This window comes from Pogoniulus pusillus, chromosome 16 (assembly GCF_015220805.1).
Source record: "Pogoniulus pusillus isolate bPogPus1 chromosome 16, bPogPus1.pri, whole genome shotgun sequence".
NCBI lineage: Eukaryota > Metazoa > Chordata > Aves > Piciformes > Lybiidae > Pogoniulus > Pogoniulus pusillus.
Window position 1 is genome coordinate 20103153 of NC_087279.1, and position 18206 is coordinate 20121358.

Below are 18206 nucleotides of genomic sequence, written 5' to 3' on the forward strand. Positions count from 1 at the left end.
GGACTGAAGTGCTTTGGTGGGGCATTCTTAGAGGGGCTGTGAACGTAGCAGGCTGTGGCTTACAATCATTTCAACAACTGTTACAGATAAAACTAATGAGGTTTGCTTTCTGCTAAGCTTTTTCACCTGTTTCAGTAGCTGAGGGGTGCATGTGCCAAGCCCTGCAAGTTGCTGTATCGCCACTAATACTCTCCATGAAGCAGCCCAGGTTACATTTAACTCATTTCCATCATGCTTTGTTATACTTTCTTCTTCTTTTTTTTCCTCATGAAAATGACAGTAGCTTTTTGTGTTCTTTCCTAAAAATCTCTCCTGGTTTGTTCTGATCTTTTGGTGATAACTGAGTGCTGGAGAACTGTGCAAGTTGCTGTATCTCCACTAATACTGTCCATGAAGCAGCCCAGGTTACATTTAACTCATTTCCATCATGCTTTGTTATACTTTCTTCTTCTTTTTTTTTTCCTCATGAAAATGACAGTAGCTTTTTGTGTTCTTTCCTAAAAATCTCTCCTGGTTCGTTCTGATCTTTTGGTGATAACTGAGTGCTGGAGAACTGTGCCTTTTGGTTTGAAATCTGTCGCTAAGAGACGTCTATTAGTAATTGTTTGTTTTACTGCAGAAGCGCTGTTGATAGTTGAAAGATGGCTTCAAGTGTGTAGCACAGATGGTTTATATAGAGGCAGTGTGGAATAACAAAATACAGGATGCTGTAACAGGGGCTTGGTTTCTTACTTGCTCTAAGTTGACTGTTTTGTCATTTTGGACACTTAGAATCATAGAATCAGTCAGGGTTGGAAGGGAACACAAGGATCATCTAGTTCCAACCCCCCTGCCGTGGGCAGGAACACCCTACCCTGCATCAGGCTGGGCACAACCCTGTCCATCCTGGCCTTAAACACCTCCAGGGACAGAGCCTGGGCACCCCATTCCAGCCTCTCACCACTCTCATGCTGGACAACTTCCTCCTCATGTCCTGTCTGATCCTACCCGCCTCCAGCTTTGCTCCATTCCCCCCAGTCCTGTCACTCCCCGAGAGCCTAAAAAGTCCCTCCCCAGCTTTTTTGCAGGTGCCCTTCAGATCCTGGAAGGCTACAAGAAGGTCACCTGGGAGCCTCCTCCAGGCTGCACAGCCCCAACTCTTTCAGTCTGTCCTCATAGCAGAGCTGCTCCAGCCCTCTGATCAACCCATTGGCCTTTCTCTGGACACACTCCAGCAGGTCCACATCCTTCTTGTAGTGGGGGCTCCAGAACTGGATGCACTTCTTCTTATGTCTCTAGTATCTGAATCATTTGCTTATTGGTAGGTGATGCTGACCCTGATTTGAACTTTCCTGGTCTAAGTAAGCCACACAAATAGATCCTTATGTTTGAAGAGGCTTATAAATGAAGCCCCTCTAAGAATGCCCCACCAAAGCACTTCAATCCTTATTTAAGACTATATGTTACCTTATTATAGATATAAGGAAGTAGGTTGTCCTTAGAGGAATGCTTTTTGGGTTCATTCCTCATCACACCTTAAAGCAGTATCTTCAAAAGATATAGAGCTGTACAACTCTTCATCCCAAACTAATGTTTGAAGAAGTAGGTCCTCACATGCTAAACTCATTCTAAAGCTGAAATACAAAGGCAGCCATGAATAAATTTTCTATTATTTTGTCTGCAACATGTATTAATTTTTTATTACATTGCTTAGCACTGTAAGAATTGCTTCAAATATGCATTTGTAGTGTGAGTGGTTTTTTTTTAACCTGTAAATCATTGCTTATAGAAGCACTCATATGAAAATGATTTAGGTCCAGGTTAGGCAGAGCTTTAATGTGGCAACTGAACTACTGATAACACAAACTTTCTATGAGGTCTTCTGAGCAACCAGCTAAGGAGAAGCTGAAGAATCTCAGGAAAAGCTCTGTAGACAGAGTGAAATACCATGCAGAAGACCAAAGCTTGTGTCAAATGGTCAGCTTGCTTGTCTGTTGTTCTAAGCAGCTTCTGCTAACTTAAGACAATGGACTGGGTAAGTGTAAGCTGAATAGCATTGACTCAAGGACTATGCTTGGCAGAGTCTGGCTTTCTGTTTCCTCTGGATGAAGGTGGAACTAAGAAGAAACAAAAGTGAAAGCAGAATCTGAAACTACTACATACCTGAGCTCTCCTGAAGCCTAAGAAGGGGCAATGCTAGTGTTTAAAATGTACTTGGGAGGGTTTGCTCTTCACAGTATCACAGTATCATCAGGGTTGGAAGAGACCTCACAGATCATCAAGTCCAACCCTTTACCACAGAGCTCAAGGCTAGACCATGGCACCAAGTGCCACGTCCAATCCTGCCTTGAACAGCCCCAGGGGCGGCGACTCCACCACCTCCCCGGGCAGCCCATTCCAGTGTCCAATGACTCTCTCAGGGAAGAACTTTCTCCTCACCTCCAGCCTAAATCTCCCCTGGCACAGCCTGAGGCTGTGTCCTCTTGTTCTGGTGCTGGCCACCTGAGAGAAGAGAGCAACCTCCTCCTGGCCACAACCACCCCTCAGGTAGTTGCAGACAGCAATAAGGTCACCCCTGAGCCTCCTCTTCTCCAGGCTAACCAATCCCAGCTCCCTCAGCCTCTCCTCTTCTTGCTTAGTAAGAGCATGTCAACCCCCTAGTAAATGTGGGGTTTAGACTGCAAACTTTTCTGGTATGCTGATGAGCTCTTGATGTTTTTCAAGTCAGAAAAGCTCAGAAGGTCTTGCTGGAGTTAGTACCTCTCATCTTGGTACATAATCTCCATGCTTTTGTGTCGCAAGGAAGAAATTGCCAGCTGATATTTTATTTCCACTGGTAATTGAAGATGAAAATTAGGTGTTGGGTTTTTTTTCCAACAGAAGTTGTTTCCCCAGGTGAATGTCTTACAAGCAGCCTGAGCTCTGTTGTGTGCTTGTATACAGACAATTCTGTAGCACAGTGTTTATGGAGTCTTTATCCCTTGGACAGCCAAATAAATTTATATAGGAGGTGCATTCCAAAGGTACATCACTTATTAGATTCGAAATTAGGTGAGCAAACTCTGTCTGCTTCATTTTGTCTCCTGCTTCCCACTGCCTGATTTGAGCAAGTGACTTGCAGGAGTGTGTTGGGCAGCTTTTCACAGGCACGGTTCAGTGCTCTTGCTAGGCATGCACACAGCCATTTTGCAGAAGGTGAAGTTGTTTTGTTGCCATTGCATTCCTTGAAGTCAATAGGAGTGGGAATTACATCCAATGTATTAAGGCATTTACAGGTGTCTCCTTCTAATGCCAACTGCTGTGTTCTGACAACAGAGGCACTTTCAGCACTGAAGCCGTGATAAATTTTGGCTGTTGAACTTGCTTCATACTGCAATATTTCACCTGTCTGTCCACCAATTTAAAGTGGCTTGCTTTCTGTGCTTTAAAACAGGGTGTTATTTTCTTCCACAATAATCTAGGCATTCAAGAGAGATGTTGAAGTCCTGGAATGTGTCCAGAAAAGGGTGACAAAGCTGGTGAGGGGCCTGGAGCACAGCCCTGTGAGGAGAGGCTGAGGGAGCTGGGGGTGTGCAGCTTGGAGAAGAAGAGGCTCAGGGGTGACTTCATGGCTGTCTACAGCTACCTGATGGGAGGCTGTAGCCAGGTGGGGTTGGTCTCTTGTCCCAGGCAACCATCAACAGAAGCAGGGGACCCAGTCTCAAGTTGTGCCAGGGGAGGTCTAGGCTGGATGTTAGGAGGAAGTTGTTGGCAGAGAGAGTGATTGGCATTGGAATGGGCTGCCCAGGGAGGTGGTGGAGTCACCGTGCCTGGAGGTGTTGAAGCAAAGCCTGGGTGAGGCACTTAGTGCCATGGTCTAGTTGATTGTCTAGGGCTGGGTGCTAGGTTGGACTGGATGATCTTGGAGGTCTCTTCCAACTTGATTGATTCTATGCTCCTTGATAAGAACTGCACATCTGTACATACAAGTTTTGGAGCACTTTACAGCAGCAAAACCACTGGCAAGATACTTCTGAACATTCTTTAGTTATTTTCTGAGGTGATTTTCCTTTTTCATCCCTTTCATGTTTAAATTGAAGTAGCATAGCAGCCAATACTGCTACATTAGATTGTTGTCTTAAAGGCATTTGGAAAGGCACAGCTTAAATCCCTCAATAACATACTTTCAGAGTCTGACAGCTTTCTTAAGCAGTGACAAATGTTGACACTCATAGCTTTTAGGTTAGAAGAATATTGAAAAATCATTTACATCTTTCCCTGCCTTGTTTTGTGATAAAAAAAATAGGGCCATATATTTTTAGAGCAGCAGGATTTGTTTTAAAAGCTTGTAAAGGACTTTGCACATCTGCTTTAGAAGGAATTCAGTCTCTACAAGGCTGCCTTCACTTTGGAAGAACAACAAAAATGAAGTTACTTTTAGAGGTGACTTTAGACAGGGAAGTGTTAGGGTTCTTTAAGGTTTTGGAAAAGCAGCTCCTCCACTGGATTCCTTACAGAGAGAGTGATTTGCTCTTGGAATGAGCTGCCCTGGGGGGTGGTGGAAAAGCATCTCCTCCACTGGATTCCTTACAGAGAGAGTGATTTGCCATTGGAATGAGCTGCCCAGGGGGGTGGTGGAAAAGCATCTCCTCCACTGGATTCTTTACAGAGAGAATGTTTTGCCATGGGAGTGGGTGCCCAGGGAGGTGGTGGAGTTGCTGTCCCTGGAGGTGTTCAAGAGAAGACTGAATGAGGCATTTAGTGCCATGGTCTGGTTGATTGGATAGGGCTGGGTGCTAGGTTGGACTGGATGAGCTTGGAGGTCTCTTCCAACCTGGTTGATTCTATGATTTGATAATCTTGACCACCTCCCACCTTCTCCTTGCTTGAGCTCAAAAAAAGAGAGCTGTTTCATCACACCTGATTTTCAGAGACTCCAGCATTTATTGTTTCCACCAGTGGGCTTACTAAGTTAGTGTTGCATTTGTAACTCCAGCGAAGATTGCAGTCAGACTGTTACCAAAGTGTCATACCTTAGTAAATGCATTGCCCTGTGAGTTGTTTTTATTGGCTGTGGAGTATTTCCTGAAAAACAGTGAGTGTTTTGCTTTGCTGGTGGAGCCCATGGTGATGCAGGGTCCTGAAGAGCTATGAGGAGAGGCTGAGGGAGCTGGGGCTGTTTAGCCTGGAGAAGAGGAGGCTCAGGGGTGATCTTATTACTGTCTACAACTACCTGAAGGGACATTGTAGCCAGGTGGGGGGTGGCCTCTTCTCCCAGGCAACCAGCAATAGAACAAGGGGACACAGTCTCAAGTTGTGCTGGGGTAGGTCTAGGCTGGATGTTAGGAGGAAGTTGTTGGCAGAGAGAGTGATTGGCATTGGAATGGGCTGCCCAAGGAGGTGGTGGAGTCATCATCCCTGGAGGTCTTCAAGAAAAGCCTGGATGAGGCACTCAGTGCCATGGTCTGGTTGACTGGACAGGGCTGGGTGCTAGGTTAGGCTGGATGATCTTGGAGGTCTCTTCCAACCTGGTTGATTCTATGATTCTTGTTCCTCTTGTCTCTCTCCAGAGCTTTTCTCCTTCAGTAGGTTTCATGGCATTTCAATGTCTGTTCTATTTCTTTCCCCCCTGCAGTTGTTCTACTTCATAGCTTTATCTTAGGTGAATGGCTCACTCATAGCTTACACCAACGACACTGGGGCGTGTGGAATCTCTCATCTCCCCCCACCCCCGACAAACACTTCACGTTGTTTACAGTGCAGGTGAGCACTGCTCTTAATGCTCCTGCCTCAGATGGCCTTAATGGCAGGTTGTGCAATAGCAAATAAATACTGTGTCCTGTAGGGAAGAGGTCCCTGAGCCTGAGCAGCTTTCCTGATCTTTGTTTCTACTTTTCACACGGCAGATTGTCTAAATAAACATTTAAAAGAGCTGCTTACTAGAAATTGTTCCAATCCAGCCTCCTTAAGCAGGGCTTGAATTCATGCTTCATTAGGCTTTCCTCTCTTTAATGCTTATAAAATAAAGCCCTTTCAAACTTTCAGTTGATGTGACCTGAAGGTGACCTGGATCTTTATAATGGTTGGCTTTTCAAGCCTGTTGGATTAAACAGATGTACAGCAGAAATCTGTGGAAAACCAGGCTGGTTATCCTGAGCCAGAAATGTAGAGACTGTTTTCTTGGTGAAACAGAATGTATTACCCAACATTGGCAAGCCTCTGCATTTTATTAGATGAATCTCTAAATTCACCACTTAGCCTTTCCTATTTTTAATCTGTGCTAAAGCCTTTCTGTACTGTTTCTTGCCTAGGAGAGGCGATAAACAGCAATTGTTAAACGTTTGGAGGTGGTTTGCTTTGCACCTAGGAATAGAATCATTGAGTCAACCAGACTGGAAGAGACCTCCAAGCTCATCCAGTCCAACCTAGCACCCAGCCCTATCCAGTCAACCAGACCATGGCACTAAGTGCCTCATCCAGGCTTTGCTGGGACACCTCCACGGATGGTGCCTCCACCACCTCCCTGGGCAGCCCATTCCAATGCCAATCACTCCCTCTGCCAACAACTTCCTCCTAACATCCAGCCTATACTTCCCCCAGCACAACTTGAGACTGTGTCCCCCTGTTCTGTTGCTGCTTGCTTGGCAGAAGACACCAACCCCCACCTGGCTACAGCCTCCCTTCAGGTAGCTGTAGACAGCAGTGAGATCTGAGTAGCTGATGCTGGTGTTTTTTAAGTGCCAGAATACCAGGAGCTAATCTTGGTGAATTCAAGGGGTGGGAGGAAACCACTGAAATATTTGCTCTGTATGACAATGGGTAAGTTCAGGATAACATTAATCCCAGGCAGTGATTGTGAAACTGTTGCTGGCAAAAGGCTGGAGAAATGCAGCATGGTGGTCACTGGTCCATATGGATGTTGGAAAATACCTCCTTTTCAGAAACTACCACTCTGCAGTGGGAGAAAGAAGATTTCAGGGAATGAGAGTGTGCGGCTGGGGTGATACAGCTTTTCCTGTATCACCTCCTCTTCACAGCACCTTCTCTTTTCTGCACTCGTGGGAGCAGCTGGGAAATGATCCCATAGGTAGAACTGCTTTGTTTGGCATCTTTAACTATGTGTATGGAACAGCTGCTGGAATATTGAGATTGTGGCAGGATCTGGCTTGGCAGTTTTGGTAGGAAGAGCAGTGGATGTACAAACCTTACCTGTATGGGAGCCTGCAGTGACATGGAGAAGTTAATTCAGGGAATGATTTTATGACTTGTCTTGTTGATGGCTCCAATATAGCTGCTGCCAGTAAGCTTGCTGCCCCTGGGCAAAATCACCAGCGGGAAGTTGTCACCCTTCTGCAGCCTGAGACCTTCCTTTGCCAGCCAGCAGCTGTTAGGGCTTCTTTGAAGTTTTTTGGGAAACTGAGTCATAGGAAAGATTTTGAAGCATTTGTGTAGGAGTAAAAGATGCCATGGGAATTTCTGCCTGAGTGTAGCTCACCTAGCCTCACACAGAGCCTGGCAGTTGATCCCTAAAACTGTTGGCAGGAATGACCTCTGGGAATCATTAGCCCTCTCTGAAGCTTTTCCCATCATGTTTTCCTGTGTTAGATGACACAGCTAAACAGAAATGACCTTTAGTGTGCCTGTTTTCCTTAACACTTTCATTCATTTCCTATAGGCACAGTCTCAGTATCAAATTCATCTGTCTCAGAAAATGGTTGTAATTCAGATTCCCACCCCCCCCCCAACCAAAACAGAATTTGGCAGAGTAACAAAGGCTTATGCACATTTAGGCTCTTTCCTTGCAGAGTTGAAAGCTCTTCTTTGGTCCTATGGGAAGCATATATCAGTGGTGCTAATTATAATCCTGAGACAAGCTTGTTGCTGTGCAGAGGCAATAGGAAGTATCAACTTCTCACTAAAACTCAGCATGCTGTGGTCTGCTGATTATGTGTAGCCATGGCAGATATTGGGAATGGGATTGGATTTCTTATCCTGGCTCGTCTACTGTAGCTGTGCTTTGACTTTCAGTCTCATTATCAACTTTATTCCCAAGTCTGATGTCTTTATTCCTGAGCCTAAAAAGGCTGGGGGACCATTTAGTCATTTTCATTAGTGGTACTGACAAGGTGGTGCCGAGATGCCCAGTTCTGTGTTGTGGTCAGTGCTGATGGAAATAACCTGCTGGAGACTTCTCTACAGACAGAACTAACGACCACATCTGAAGGGTGATACTCTCTTCTTTCAGGTGGTGAACCCCATGATGTAAAGAGAGGGCTTGGTTAGTGCTATAGGATTCTGAGGCTCTGGCCAGCCTGATCTAGGGTAGGATGTCCCTGCCCATGGCGGGGGGGAGTTGGAACTAGATGATCCTTGTGGTCCCTTCCAACCCTGACTGATTCTATGACTCCAAAGCAGAGCTAGATGGAAAAATGCTCCTTGAGTACGTGTGGAGAAAATAGTTGTGGCCCAAGTCTGACTGTTTAGTGTAGGCTTGCTGTGATCATGTCCTCTGAGCCTTGAGTTGTTTGTCACTGGGCTCTCCAGAAGAGATGATTGTCGTATTGAGCAGAGTGCTTGCTCGTACGCAGCATGGTGCTTTGATCATAGAATCGTAGAATCCACCAGGTTGGAAGAGACCTCCAAGATCATCCAGTCCAACCCAACCCCCAGTCCTATCCAGTCAACCAGACCATGGCACCAAGTGCCTCATCCAGTCTCTTCTTGAAGACCTCCAGGGATGGTGACTCCACCACCTCCCTGGGTAGCCCATTCCAATGCCAATCACTCTCTCTGCCAACAACTTCCTCCTAACACCCAGCCTATACCTACCTCGGCACAACTTGAGGCTGTGTCCCCTTGTTCTCTTGCTGGTTGCCTGGGAGAAGAGGCCAACCCCCACCTGGCTACAGCCTCCCTTCAGGTAGTTGCAGACAGCAATGAGGTCTGCCCTGAGCCTTCTCTTCTCTAGGCTGCACACCCCCAGCTCCCTCAGCCACTCCTCATAGGGTTTATGTTCCAGGCCCCTCACCAGCTTCGTTGCCCTTCTCTGGACACCTTCCAGTACCTCAACATCCTTCTTGAATCAAGGAGTCCAGAACTGGACACAGCACTCAAGGTGTGGCCTGACCAGTGCTGAGTACAGGGGCAGAATAACCTCCCTTGTCCTACTGGCCACACTGTTCCTGATGCAGGCCAGGATGCCATTGGCTCTCTTGACCACCTGGGCACTCTGCTGGCTCATCTTCAGCTACTCTCTACCAGCACCCCCATGTCCCTCTCTGCCTGGCTGCTCTCCAGCCACTCAGTCCCCAGCCTGTAGTGCTGCTTGGGGTTGTTGTGGCCAAAGTGCAGAACCCTGCACTTGGCCTTGTTCAGTCTCATCCCATTGGCCTCTGCCCTCCCATCCAGCCTGTCCAGGTCCCTCTGCAGGGCTCTCCTACCTTCCAACAGATCCACACCTGCTCCTAGCTTGCTGTCATCTGCAAACATACTGATGCTGGACTCAGTCCCCTCGTCCAGATCATCAATAAAGATATTGAACAGGACTGGGCCCAGCACTGATCCATGGAGAGCACCACTAGTGACAGCTGCCAACTGGATGTGGCACCATTCACCACCACTCTCTGGGCTCTGCCATTCAACCAGTTCTTGATCCAGCACAGAGTGAATCTGTCCAAACCATGAGCTGCCAGCTTGGCTAGGAGCTTCTTGTGGCAGACAGTGTCAAAGGCTTTGCTGCAGTCCAGGTAGACTACATCCACAGCCTGCCCCACATTCACCAGGCAGGTAATCTGATCATAAAAGGAGATGTTTGATGGTGGTCTAAATGAATCTGTGTGTTTTGCTTGCCCAGAGAGTGTTTTCTGAGGGTAGAAGAGAAAAAGCTAATTGCTGGATAGAGTAAATGCTAGAAAGGATTGAGCAATAACTCTGCTTCTTGCAAAGTCCTAGAAAAGATGAATGACTGAAGCTGGTGAATCATCCCTGACGTGGTTTGTCAGAGAAGTGACCAACCTTCCTTTGAGACATGCTGAACAAGCTGTTTGTTGCTGCCATTTGTTTTTTGGCTGTGTGTGAAATAGCCTCTTCCTACATCCCCAATGATCAGAAAACAGGAAAAGCCACCTTAGTGGTAAATCTGGGATTCCAGGTGTCCCTTTAATTGGCTTCTGTCTCGCACTTTCCAAACGTAATTACACTGGCTGAATCGCCATCAGCTCCCTGGAATTTCTGTTGCTGTTTATGAGGGTTTGGGCTTCTTCTTTTGAAGGAAAAGGCTTTAATTATCATTTCAAATGAGCAAGGGAGGAGAATATGAGCAGAGCATGTCAGGCTGGCTTTCTGAAAATAGACACTTTAATTGCAGTGTAATAGTTGTGTGTTTTGGTCGTTTCTGTCAGTTCCAGCTAAGCAGCTTGGACATGAAGTGTTTTCAATCCCTTCAGTTTCCATGCTTTCTGGTCTTGAATTAGTTCTCAAAGTGAGATGGTTCACAAGTGCTACAGATGTTTGGCAGCTGTTGATAATAAAGATTATTTTAAATGAATGCTAGAAAATGGAATAGCATTCTTGCCTGAGCAGTGTTATGATTTGGAAGGAGGACACAGGGAACACAGTCTCAAGTTGTGCCAGGAGAGGTCTAGGCTGGATGTTAGGAGGAAGTTGTTGGCAGAGAGAGTGATTGGCATTGGAATGGGCTGCCCAGGGAGGTGGTGGAGTTGCTATCCCTGGAGGTATTGAAGCCAAGCCTGGCTGAGACACTTAGTGCCATGGTCTGGTTGATTGTCTAGGGCTGGGTGCTAGGTTGGGCTGGATGATCTTGGAGGTCTCTTCCAACCTGCTTGATTCTGTGATTCCATTCATGATCATTTGGAATGCAGCATTCACTTCCATACCTGAAATAACTGCGTGGAGTGCTCTGACCTTTCCCCTTTCGTTTACGGGAGACTCCTGTTGATGCAAGCAGCTCAGCAAAATAGGCTGGCATTTGAAATCGAAGAATTATTCAGCACTTTGCATAAAATACATTTGAAAGGTTATGCCAAGGTAAACAAAGTCATCTGAGCTGAATAACAAATGATTTATCATGTGATGCTTGCTGCACTGCAGGCAGTCACTGGTACTCATGTGCTGCTTGGCACAAATGCAGAGAGCTTTTTGCATGATCTGCTTCAGAAATACTGTGAGCTGTGGCCTGAATTTGTGTTTGTGTTAGACTTTCTAGTTCTTACTTTGAATATTCTAGCTGCAGGTGTGAGCATGTTCAGTGTTGATGCCTGGGGGTTTTAGGGGTACTCTGAGCACTGGTGGTGGGTCCTGCCACCCCTAGCACAGCCTAGCAGAGAAGATGTATGTGCTTAAAAGGCACTGGGGACATAGACCTCTCCCACCATGTCAGGCTGGTACAGTGAGAAGTGTAAAAAGAGAGATAGCTCTGTGGCTTCATCTGCCTTCTCTGCCTGGGTACTCCAACTCCTGAGTGTTGGGAGTTGCACTTTCTCAGGCAGCAGCTTACTTCTTGCCTCTCCATGCTTTTCATTGGAAGTTACATGGCCATGGGCTAGTCTGTGTAAGAAGACTTCAAAACCAGCTTTGTGTATGCAGATGGTAAAGCAAGTCTCTGTTACTACACTTAGCCTGGATACATTTTATTTCCTTGCTAACTAAGCAGTATCTAAAGTGGAGACTGTGAGCTTTGGAGGAAAAGGATCTTTTCAACGACAAAACTTCTTAGAGGACTTTTCAAACATAAACAGGAATAGAGGTAAATCCCAGATGCCTTGTGCTGTGTCCAAGTAAGGTGTACAAAATTCTTGGTATCTAATCTGAAATTATCACATAAGTCCCAAATAATTATATTGCTGTATTTGACCAGGTGTTAGTCTACTAAAGGTTCAGTGGAGCTTGAAAGGAAGAGACTGAATTGTGCATTATGAATGTAACTGTGGTGGTAGAATTACTGATTCTTGCAATGTAAGAGTGGTTCACTGAGATTTAGATTTCTCTGCATCATTAATATGTAATTGACATTAAGCATGCTTTATCACAGTATCACAGTATTATCAGGGTTGGAAGAGACCTCACAGATCATCAAGTCCAACCCTTTACCACAGAGCTCAAGGCCAGACCATGGCACCAAGTGCCACGTCCAATCCTGCCTTGAACAGCTCCAGGGACGGCGACTCCACCACCTCCCCGGGCAGCCCCTTCCAGTGTCCAATGACTCTCTCAGGGAAGAACTTTCTCCTCACCTCCAGCCTAAATCTCCCCTGGCACAGCCTGAGGCTGTGTCCTCTTGTTCTGGTGCTGGCCACCTGAGAGAAGAGAGCAACCTCCTCCTGGCCACAACCACCCCTCAGGTAGTTGCAGACAGCAATAAGGTCTGCCCTGAGCCTCCTCTTCTCCAGGCTAACCAATCCCAGCTCCCTCAGCCTCTCCTCGTAGGGCTGTGCTCAAGGCCTCTCCCCAGCCTCGTCACCCTTCTCTGGACATGCTCAAGCATCTCAGTGTCCCTCCTAAACTGGGGGGCCCAGAACTGAACACAGCACTCAAGGTGTGGTCTAACCAGTGCAGAGTACAGGGGCAGAATGACCTCCCTGCTCCTGCTGGCCACACCATTCCTGATGCAGGCCAGGATGCCACTGGCTCTCTTGGCCACCTGGGCACACTGCTGGCTCATGTTCAGGTGGGTATCAATCAGCACCCCCAGATCCCTCTCTGTCTGGCTGCTCTCCAGCCACTCTGACCCCAGCCTGTATCTCTGCATGGGGTTGTTGTGGCCAAAGTGCAGCACCCTGCACTTGGAGCTATTGAACTCCATCCCCTTGGACTCTGCCCGTCTGTCCAGGCGGTCAAGGTCCCGCTGCAGAGCCCTTCTGCCCTCCAACCCAGCCACATCTGCCCCCAGCTTAGTGTCATCTGCAAACTTTATAAATGAAGAATTACCATCATGAGAAACTGATAAGTTGTTGTTACTCCAAAGCTCTTGTGGTGAGCTCTCTTGTGCAAAGATAATTAGAGGTTTGGTAGCTGTGGGTATTTTACTGATACATTCTCCTATGGTGGTGGCAGTGATTCCTGGGGGCTACTTGTAGATATTGGAGGTGAGGTGAGGAGAGGTTTCTTCAGCTCTTGTGGGTATAGATGTGTGGTAAGTGTACTCTTACTGTCTTCTTGCTTAAATGAAACTGTTCACTCTTACTATCTTCTTGCTTAAATGAAACTGTTCCTTCCTTAAATGAGACTGTTCAAGTGCTTCACAAGTGTGCAAGCTCCTGGACCTCTCTTTTTAGTTCTACTTTATGACTCAGAGAGAGCCAGCTACTAAGGGGTGGGTTCAAACAAAGCCACTTCTGACCATCACCTAAGTACTTAAACTCAGGATCTGAATTTTTCTGTTTCTGCATGCTACATAATTGGAGAGTGGTCATATTTGACAAAGTACCTAATAATTTTCTTCAGCTTGTTAGCTCTCATTTCTAACAACTTTCTCTTTTTATTAGGAATACATAATCCGTGTGCAGAGAGGAGTTTCAGCAGAAAACAGTTGGCAGGTAATTCCTTAAACTGTGGTTCATGTAACCAGGGTGCCTTTTTAGGAACAGTTTGCAAATTGTCTCTTCTTAGCTTTTTAAATTTGAGCTGGAGAGGGGAAAAGTTGGTTTGGAATGGAGGAACATGAAGTACTTGAATACTTTTGGTCAGAAAGGAAGAGACAAACAGTATTACTGCCAGCAACTGAAGTCATGTTGTCTGCTGCCACTGTGAATACTGCAGGGAAAAAGGGCTGTCCTGTGTTAGTGTGTGTTGGTACAGCCCTCATTTCAAAACCTCCAGTGGCACTTTGCCTTCCTTAGGGCTGAGAGCACATCCTTCCTCAAACACAACCAGCGAGACCTACAAGTAGTAATGGAGAGGACTATGAAAAGTTGCTGCACTGCTAAGGCAAAAATGCTTTCTTTGCAGACAGCTTCCCTTGCACATACTTTTAAAGCTGTTTTAAGGTAATGGTTAGAAATACATTTTCATTCTCGTTGAGATGTGATTAAAAACCTCCTCTTTGCTGTTTGGCAGTGTGACATTGTGATGGTTTGGGTGTTACCACCCCCACCCCCCCACTTTAGAAATCACCCAGACTAGACTCAGGCAGCTCTGGAAATTGAATGAAGCTTATATTTACAGCTTAGCTCATTATACAAGCAGATAGTTACAGTATAGACAGTTACAGACAGAAATAGACAGGGTAAAAGGGAATACAGAAACACAACAGCCCTCCCAGAGACCTGAGTCCCCAGGAGGGGCTCCCAACCACCTCTTCACCTTCCCCCTACCCCTCTAAACCTTGCCCCAGTCCCAAGGAAGAATGAAGGTGTGGCCAGGGGGTTAGGAAGCAAAGTGGATTAGTCAAAGAAACGACAGAGAGGGATGAGGTTAGAGATACAGCTCAGCCAGTTCCCCAGCTGAAGCGGTTGTGCCTTATCTATGTTTTGCTTTTTGTTTTTATACATCTCAGCAAGCCTAGGAGTGAAGCAGACATCACCACTGTTTTCCTTCCACAGCCTGTAATAGTTCTTCTCACCAAACCATTCTAGCTAGCTTCAGACTAGCACAGACATAAATCCAAATGCTGCCTTTGTACCAAAAGTGGTTAAAAGATGATTGTAAATGGGAATTACTTTTCTCTGATGGGATTGTGAGGAGTAGAATGCAATGGTAATGTGTTTCCTGAACTTTGTCTTTGTATTTTGCAGATTGTGAGGCGATACAGTGACTTTGACTTGCTTAATAATAGCTTGCAGGTAACTTTTACCCTTGCTATATAAATACAAGATGTCATTTAGGAGGATGTGTTTACAATGTCTCGTGGTTGGTTGTTTATTAATATGTTGCAGTGAAAAAACCACAGATAAATTCATTTAGCTGTAAAAACAAACTGAGAGCTCAAATGTAACCTGAATATGTATTTTTCACTCATGTTGTCTTGTAACTTTAGCTTCAGCAGGACCAATTTCTGTTGCAATTGGCAAGTACTGAATCTTTCCCTTCAGCACTGTGACTCCTTCCGTTTTGATGTGTTGTTATTTGTTCCTCCTTTGATTTGAAGAAAGCCAAGACACAACCAACCTTAGAAATCCAACATTGAAGTGCAATGTGTCTCATTGTTTATATTGGTCTAAAAGCACCACCAGATGCTGCTTATCATGTGATGGTTTTCTGTGTCACTGGAAACTGTTCCTTAGTTAAACACTGGACTTACTGTGTGTTTTCTTTTGCTTTTTAGGACAGTTATTTCTTTTTAGTTTGTGTGGGAAAAAAAGCAGGGGATGTATGAGTGTGTTTGGGAGCAGGGGGAAAACAGCAGTGACTGGCACTTGGAGGAGTGAAACTTGTTACTCGAGGTTTCCACAGCAAACAAGATCAAAAGTGAATGCTTGTGTGATTTGAGGGCAGGTTTTTGTGACTGTGAAATTTTACTCTGTTAAAGCTGTGCGAGCTCAAGAGCTTCACACTGCTTCCATTTCCTCTCCCCACCCCCCAGTCAAATCAGCTATCTGCTCGATGAACCTCAGTGAACAAAACCACGTCAGGGTGTTGGATTGTGCAACCTGATAGTCTGCTATAGCTGATTCCTATGTTAGAAGGTGGATGGGGGTGGGGGAAGGCAGGAATTAGTCATAGTTCAACAGGTGCAGCATAGCTGCCTTGTGGAGCTATTTTGTTCAATGTGCAGAAACTTCTATTGTGACATAGAAGCCTTGTGTGATGTGCTGAATAAATGTAATGCAAAGGAACCCAAGCTAGGAGCAGCTGTGGATCTGTTGGAGGGTAGGATTTTTTCTCTCGCTGTTTTGGAGGTTTTTATGAACTGCTTTTTGTGATGCTGGAGCTGAAGTTTTCTGATCCATTAAGTTCACAGGATGTTAGGAGTTGGGAGGGACCTCCATGGATCATCGAGTCCAAACCCCCTGCCAGAGCAGGACTGTATAATCTAGCTCAGGTCACACAGGAACACATCCAGACAGGGCTAGAAAGCCTCCATAGAAGGAGACTCCACAACCTCTCTGGGAAGCCTGTTCCAGTGCTCTGTGAACCTTCCAGTAAAGAAGTTCTCCCTTGTGTTGAGGTGGAATCTCCTGTGCTGCAGTTTTTATCCCTTGCTCCTTGTCCTATCCCAGGGAGCAAGTGAGCAGAGCCTGTCCCCTGCTCTCCTGACCCCCAGCCCTCAGATATTTATAACCATTTATTAAATCCCCTCTCAGTCTTGTCTTCTCCAAGCTAAACAGCCCCAGGTCCCTCAGCCTCTCCTCATCAGGCAGTGCTCCAGTCCCCTAATCCTTGTAGCCCTTTGCTGGACTCTCTTGAGCAGATCCCTGCCCCTCTTAAACTGGGGAGCCCAAAACTGAAGGCAGTACTCAAGATGTGTACAATACTCCTTAATTTTCTTTCCATGCAGAATTCAAAGCAACAATATTTTATCACAATATTCAGATCCCATGGCTGGTTTTAAACTTGCATTTTGTGTATACTGAAGTTAGAGGAAACAAAAAACCTCTGGATAGAAAAGCTTCTTCCAGACCATCTTACATTTCTTGACAGAGATTTGTGGAGGCCATTGGCTGCTCTTCTGTTTTGTCAAGTGAGCTACTGGTGCAGTATTCACAGCAAGGTATCTGGCTTTCCTGAAGCATTTTATTGCAGCTTTTGAACAGACATTCCTGAGCAGGCTGTGGTTTGAAGATAAGAATGCTAATTCCCAGTTTTTTTTTCTCTGCTGAAGCTCATTCTGACTCCAGTGCAGGGTTGGAGGTCCCTGAGAAGTGTTGCTCATCTTTGCAAGGTCAGGACCTCGGCTCAGCGTTCGCTGTGCTGTCTGTGTGTTGGCAGATTGCTACAGAAACCTGGGGGTGAATGGTAATTTCTGCTGGAAAAAATAGCAAATGTGTGCTTTATTGAAAGGAGTTTGAAAACAAATAGGATTAGTTTGAAAACAGCTTGACTGAAAGTCCTTTTCTCGCTGATGGGGTCTAGCTGTCAGCTCAGGAAGGTAGAGGTGATTGTGATTTGACAGCAGATCGAAGGAGGTTCTCCTCACTCTACTCTGCACTGCTGAGACCTCACCTGGAATATTGTGTTCAGTTTTGGGCTCCCCAGTTCAGGAGGGACAGGGATCTACTCGGAAGAGTCCATGGGAGGGCTGCAAAGATGATGAAGGGGCTGGAGCACTGCCCTGTGAGGAGAGGCTGAGGGAGCTGGGGCTGTTCGGTCTGGAGAAGAGAAGACTGAGAGGGGATCTAATCAATGGTTATAACTGTCTGAGGGCTGGGGGTCAAGAGAGAGGGAACAAACTCTTCTCAGTTGTGCCCTGTAATAGGACAAGGGGCAATGGGTATAAACTACAGCACATGAGGAAGAACTTCTTTACTGTAAGGGTCCCAGAGCACTGGCACAGAGAGGTTGTGGAATCTCCTCCTCTGGAGACTTTCCACCCCTGCCTGGATGTGTTCCTGTGCAACCTGTGCTAGAATGTATGGTCCTGCTCTGGCATGGGGGGTTGGACTTGATGATCTATGGAGGTCCCTTCAAAGGCCTAGCATCCTGCAATCCTGTGACAATGTGACATGCTTTTTAAAAGAGTAGCATCAGGAATGGATTTAGCTTTTGTTTCAAAACTCATTTTTGATTTGAAGTAAGAGTGGTCTGTCAAAAGAAAGATTTAGATGCCTCTGGTATTAAATATAACATGGTAAATTCACTGTTTGTAAGTGGAATAGTGTTGTTTTTTGGTTTATGTTGGGTTGGTATGTTTTCCTCTTGGATGTAAAAGAGCATTAAAACGTGCACAGTGGATAAGATAGGGGGCAGAGTGGCTGGAGAGCAGCCAGGAAGAAAGGGACTTGGAAGTGCTGGTAGACAGTAGCTGAAGATGAGGCAGCAGTGTGTCCAGAGGGCCAGGAGAGCCAATGGCATCCTGGCCTGGATCAGGAACAGTGTGGCCAGCAGGACAAGGGAAGTTCTTCTGCCCCTGTGCTCAGCACTGGTTAGGCCACCCCTTGAGTGCTGTGTCCAGTTCTGGGGTCCTCAATTCAAGAGAGATGCTGAGGTACTGGAATGTGCCCAGAAAAGGGCAACAAAGCTGGTGAGGGGCCTGGAGCACAGCCCTGTGAGGAGAGGCTGAGGGAGCTGGGGGTGTGCAGCCTGGAGAAGAGGAGGCTCAGGGCAGACCTCATTGCTGTTTACAACTACCTGAA

At 46.2% G+C, this 18206-nt stretch overlaps 1 protein-coding gene across 9 annotated transcripts in view; it reads left to right on the forward strand.

Annotated features, from left to right (window-relative positions):
- The window catches only part of PXK (PX domain containing serine/threonine kinase like), a 55541-nt gene that overhangs the window by 1738 nt on the left and 35597 nt on the right, over positions 1-18206 (forward strand). For all 9 annotated transcript variants that reach the window (XM_064156939.1, XM_064156940.1, XM_064156941.1 and 6 more), the window contains exons 2-3: positions 13461-13511; positions 14709-14756. In XM_064156939.1, coding sequence (XP_064013009.1) covers positions 13461-13511; positions 14709-14756 — 99 coding nt within the window. The remainder of the gene's footprint in view (positions 1-13460; positions 13512-14708; positions 14757-18206) is intronic.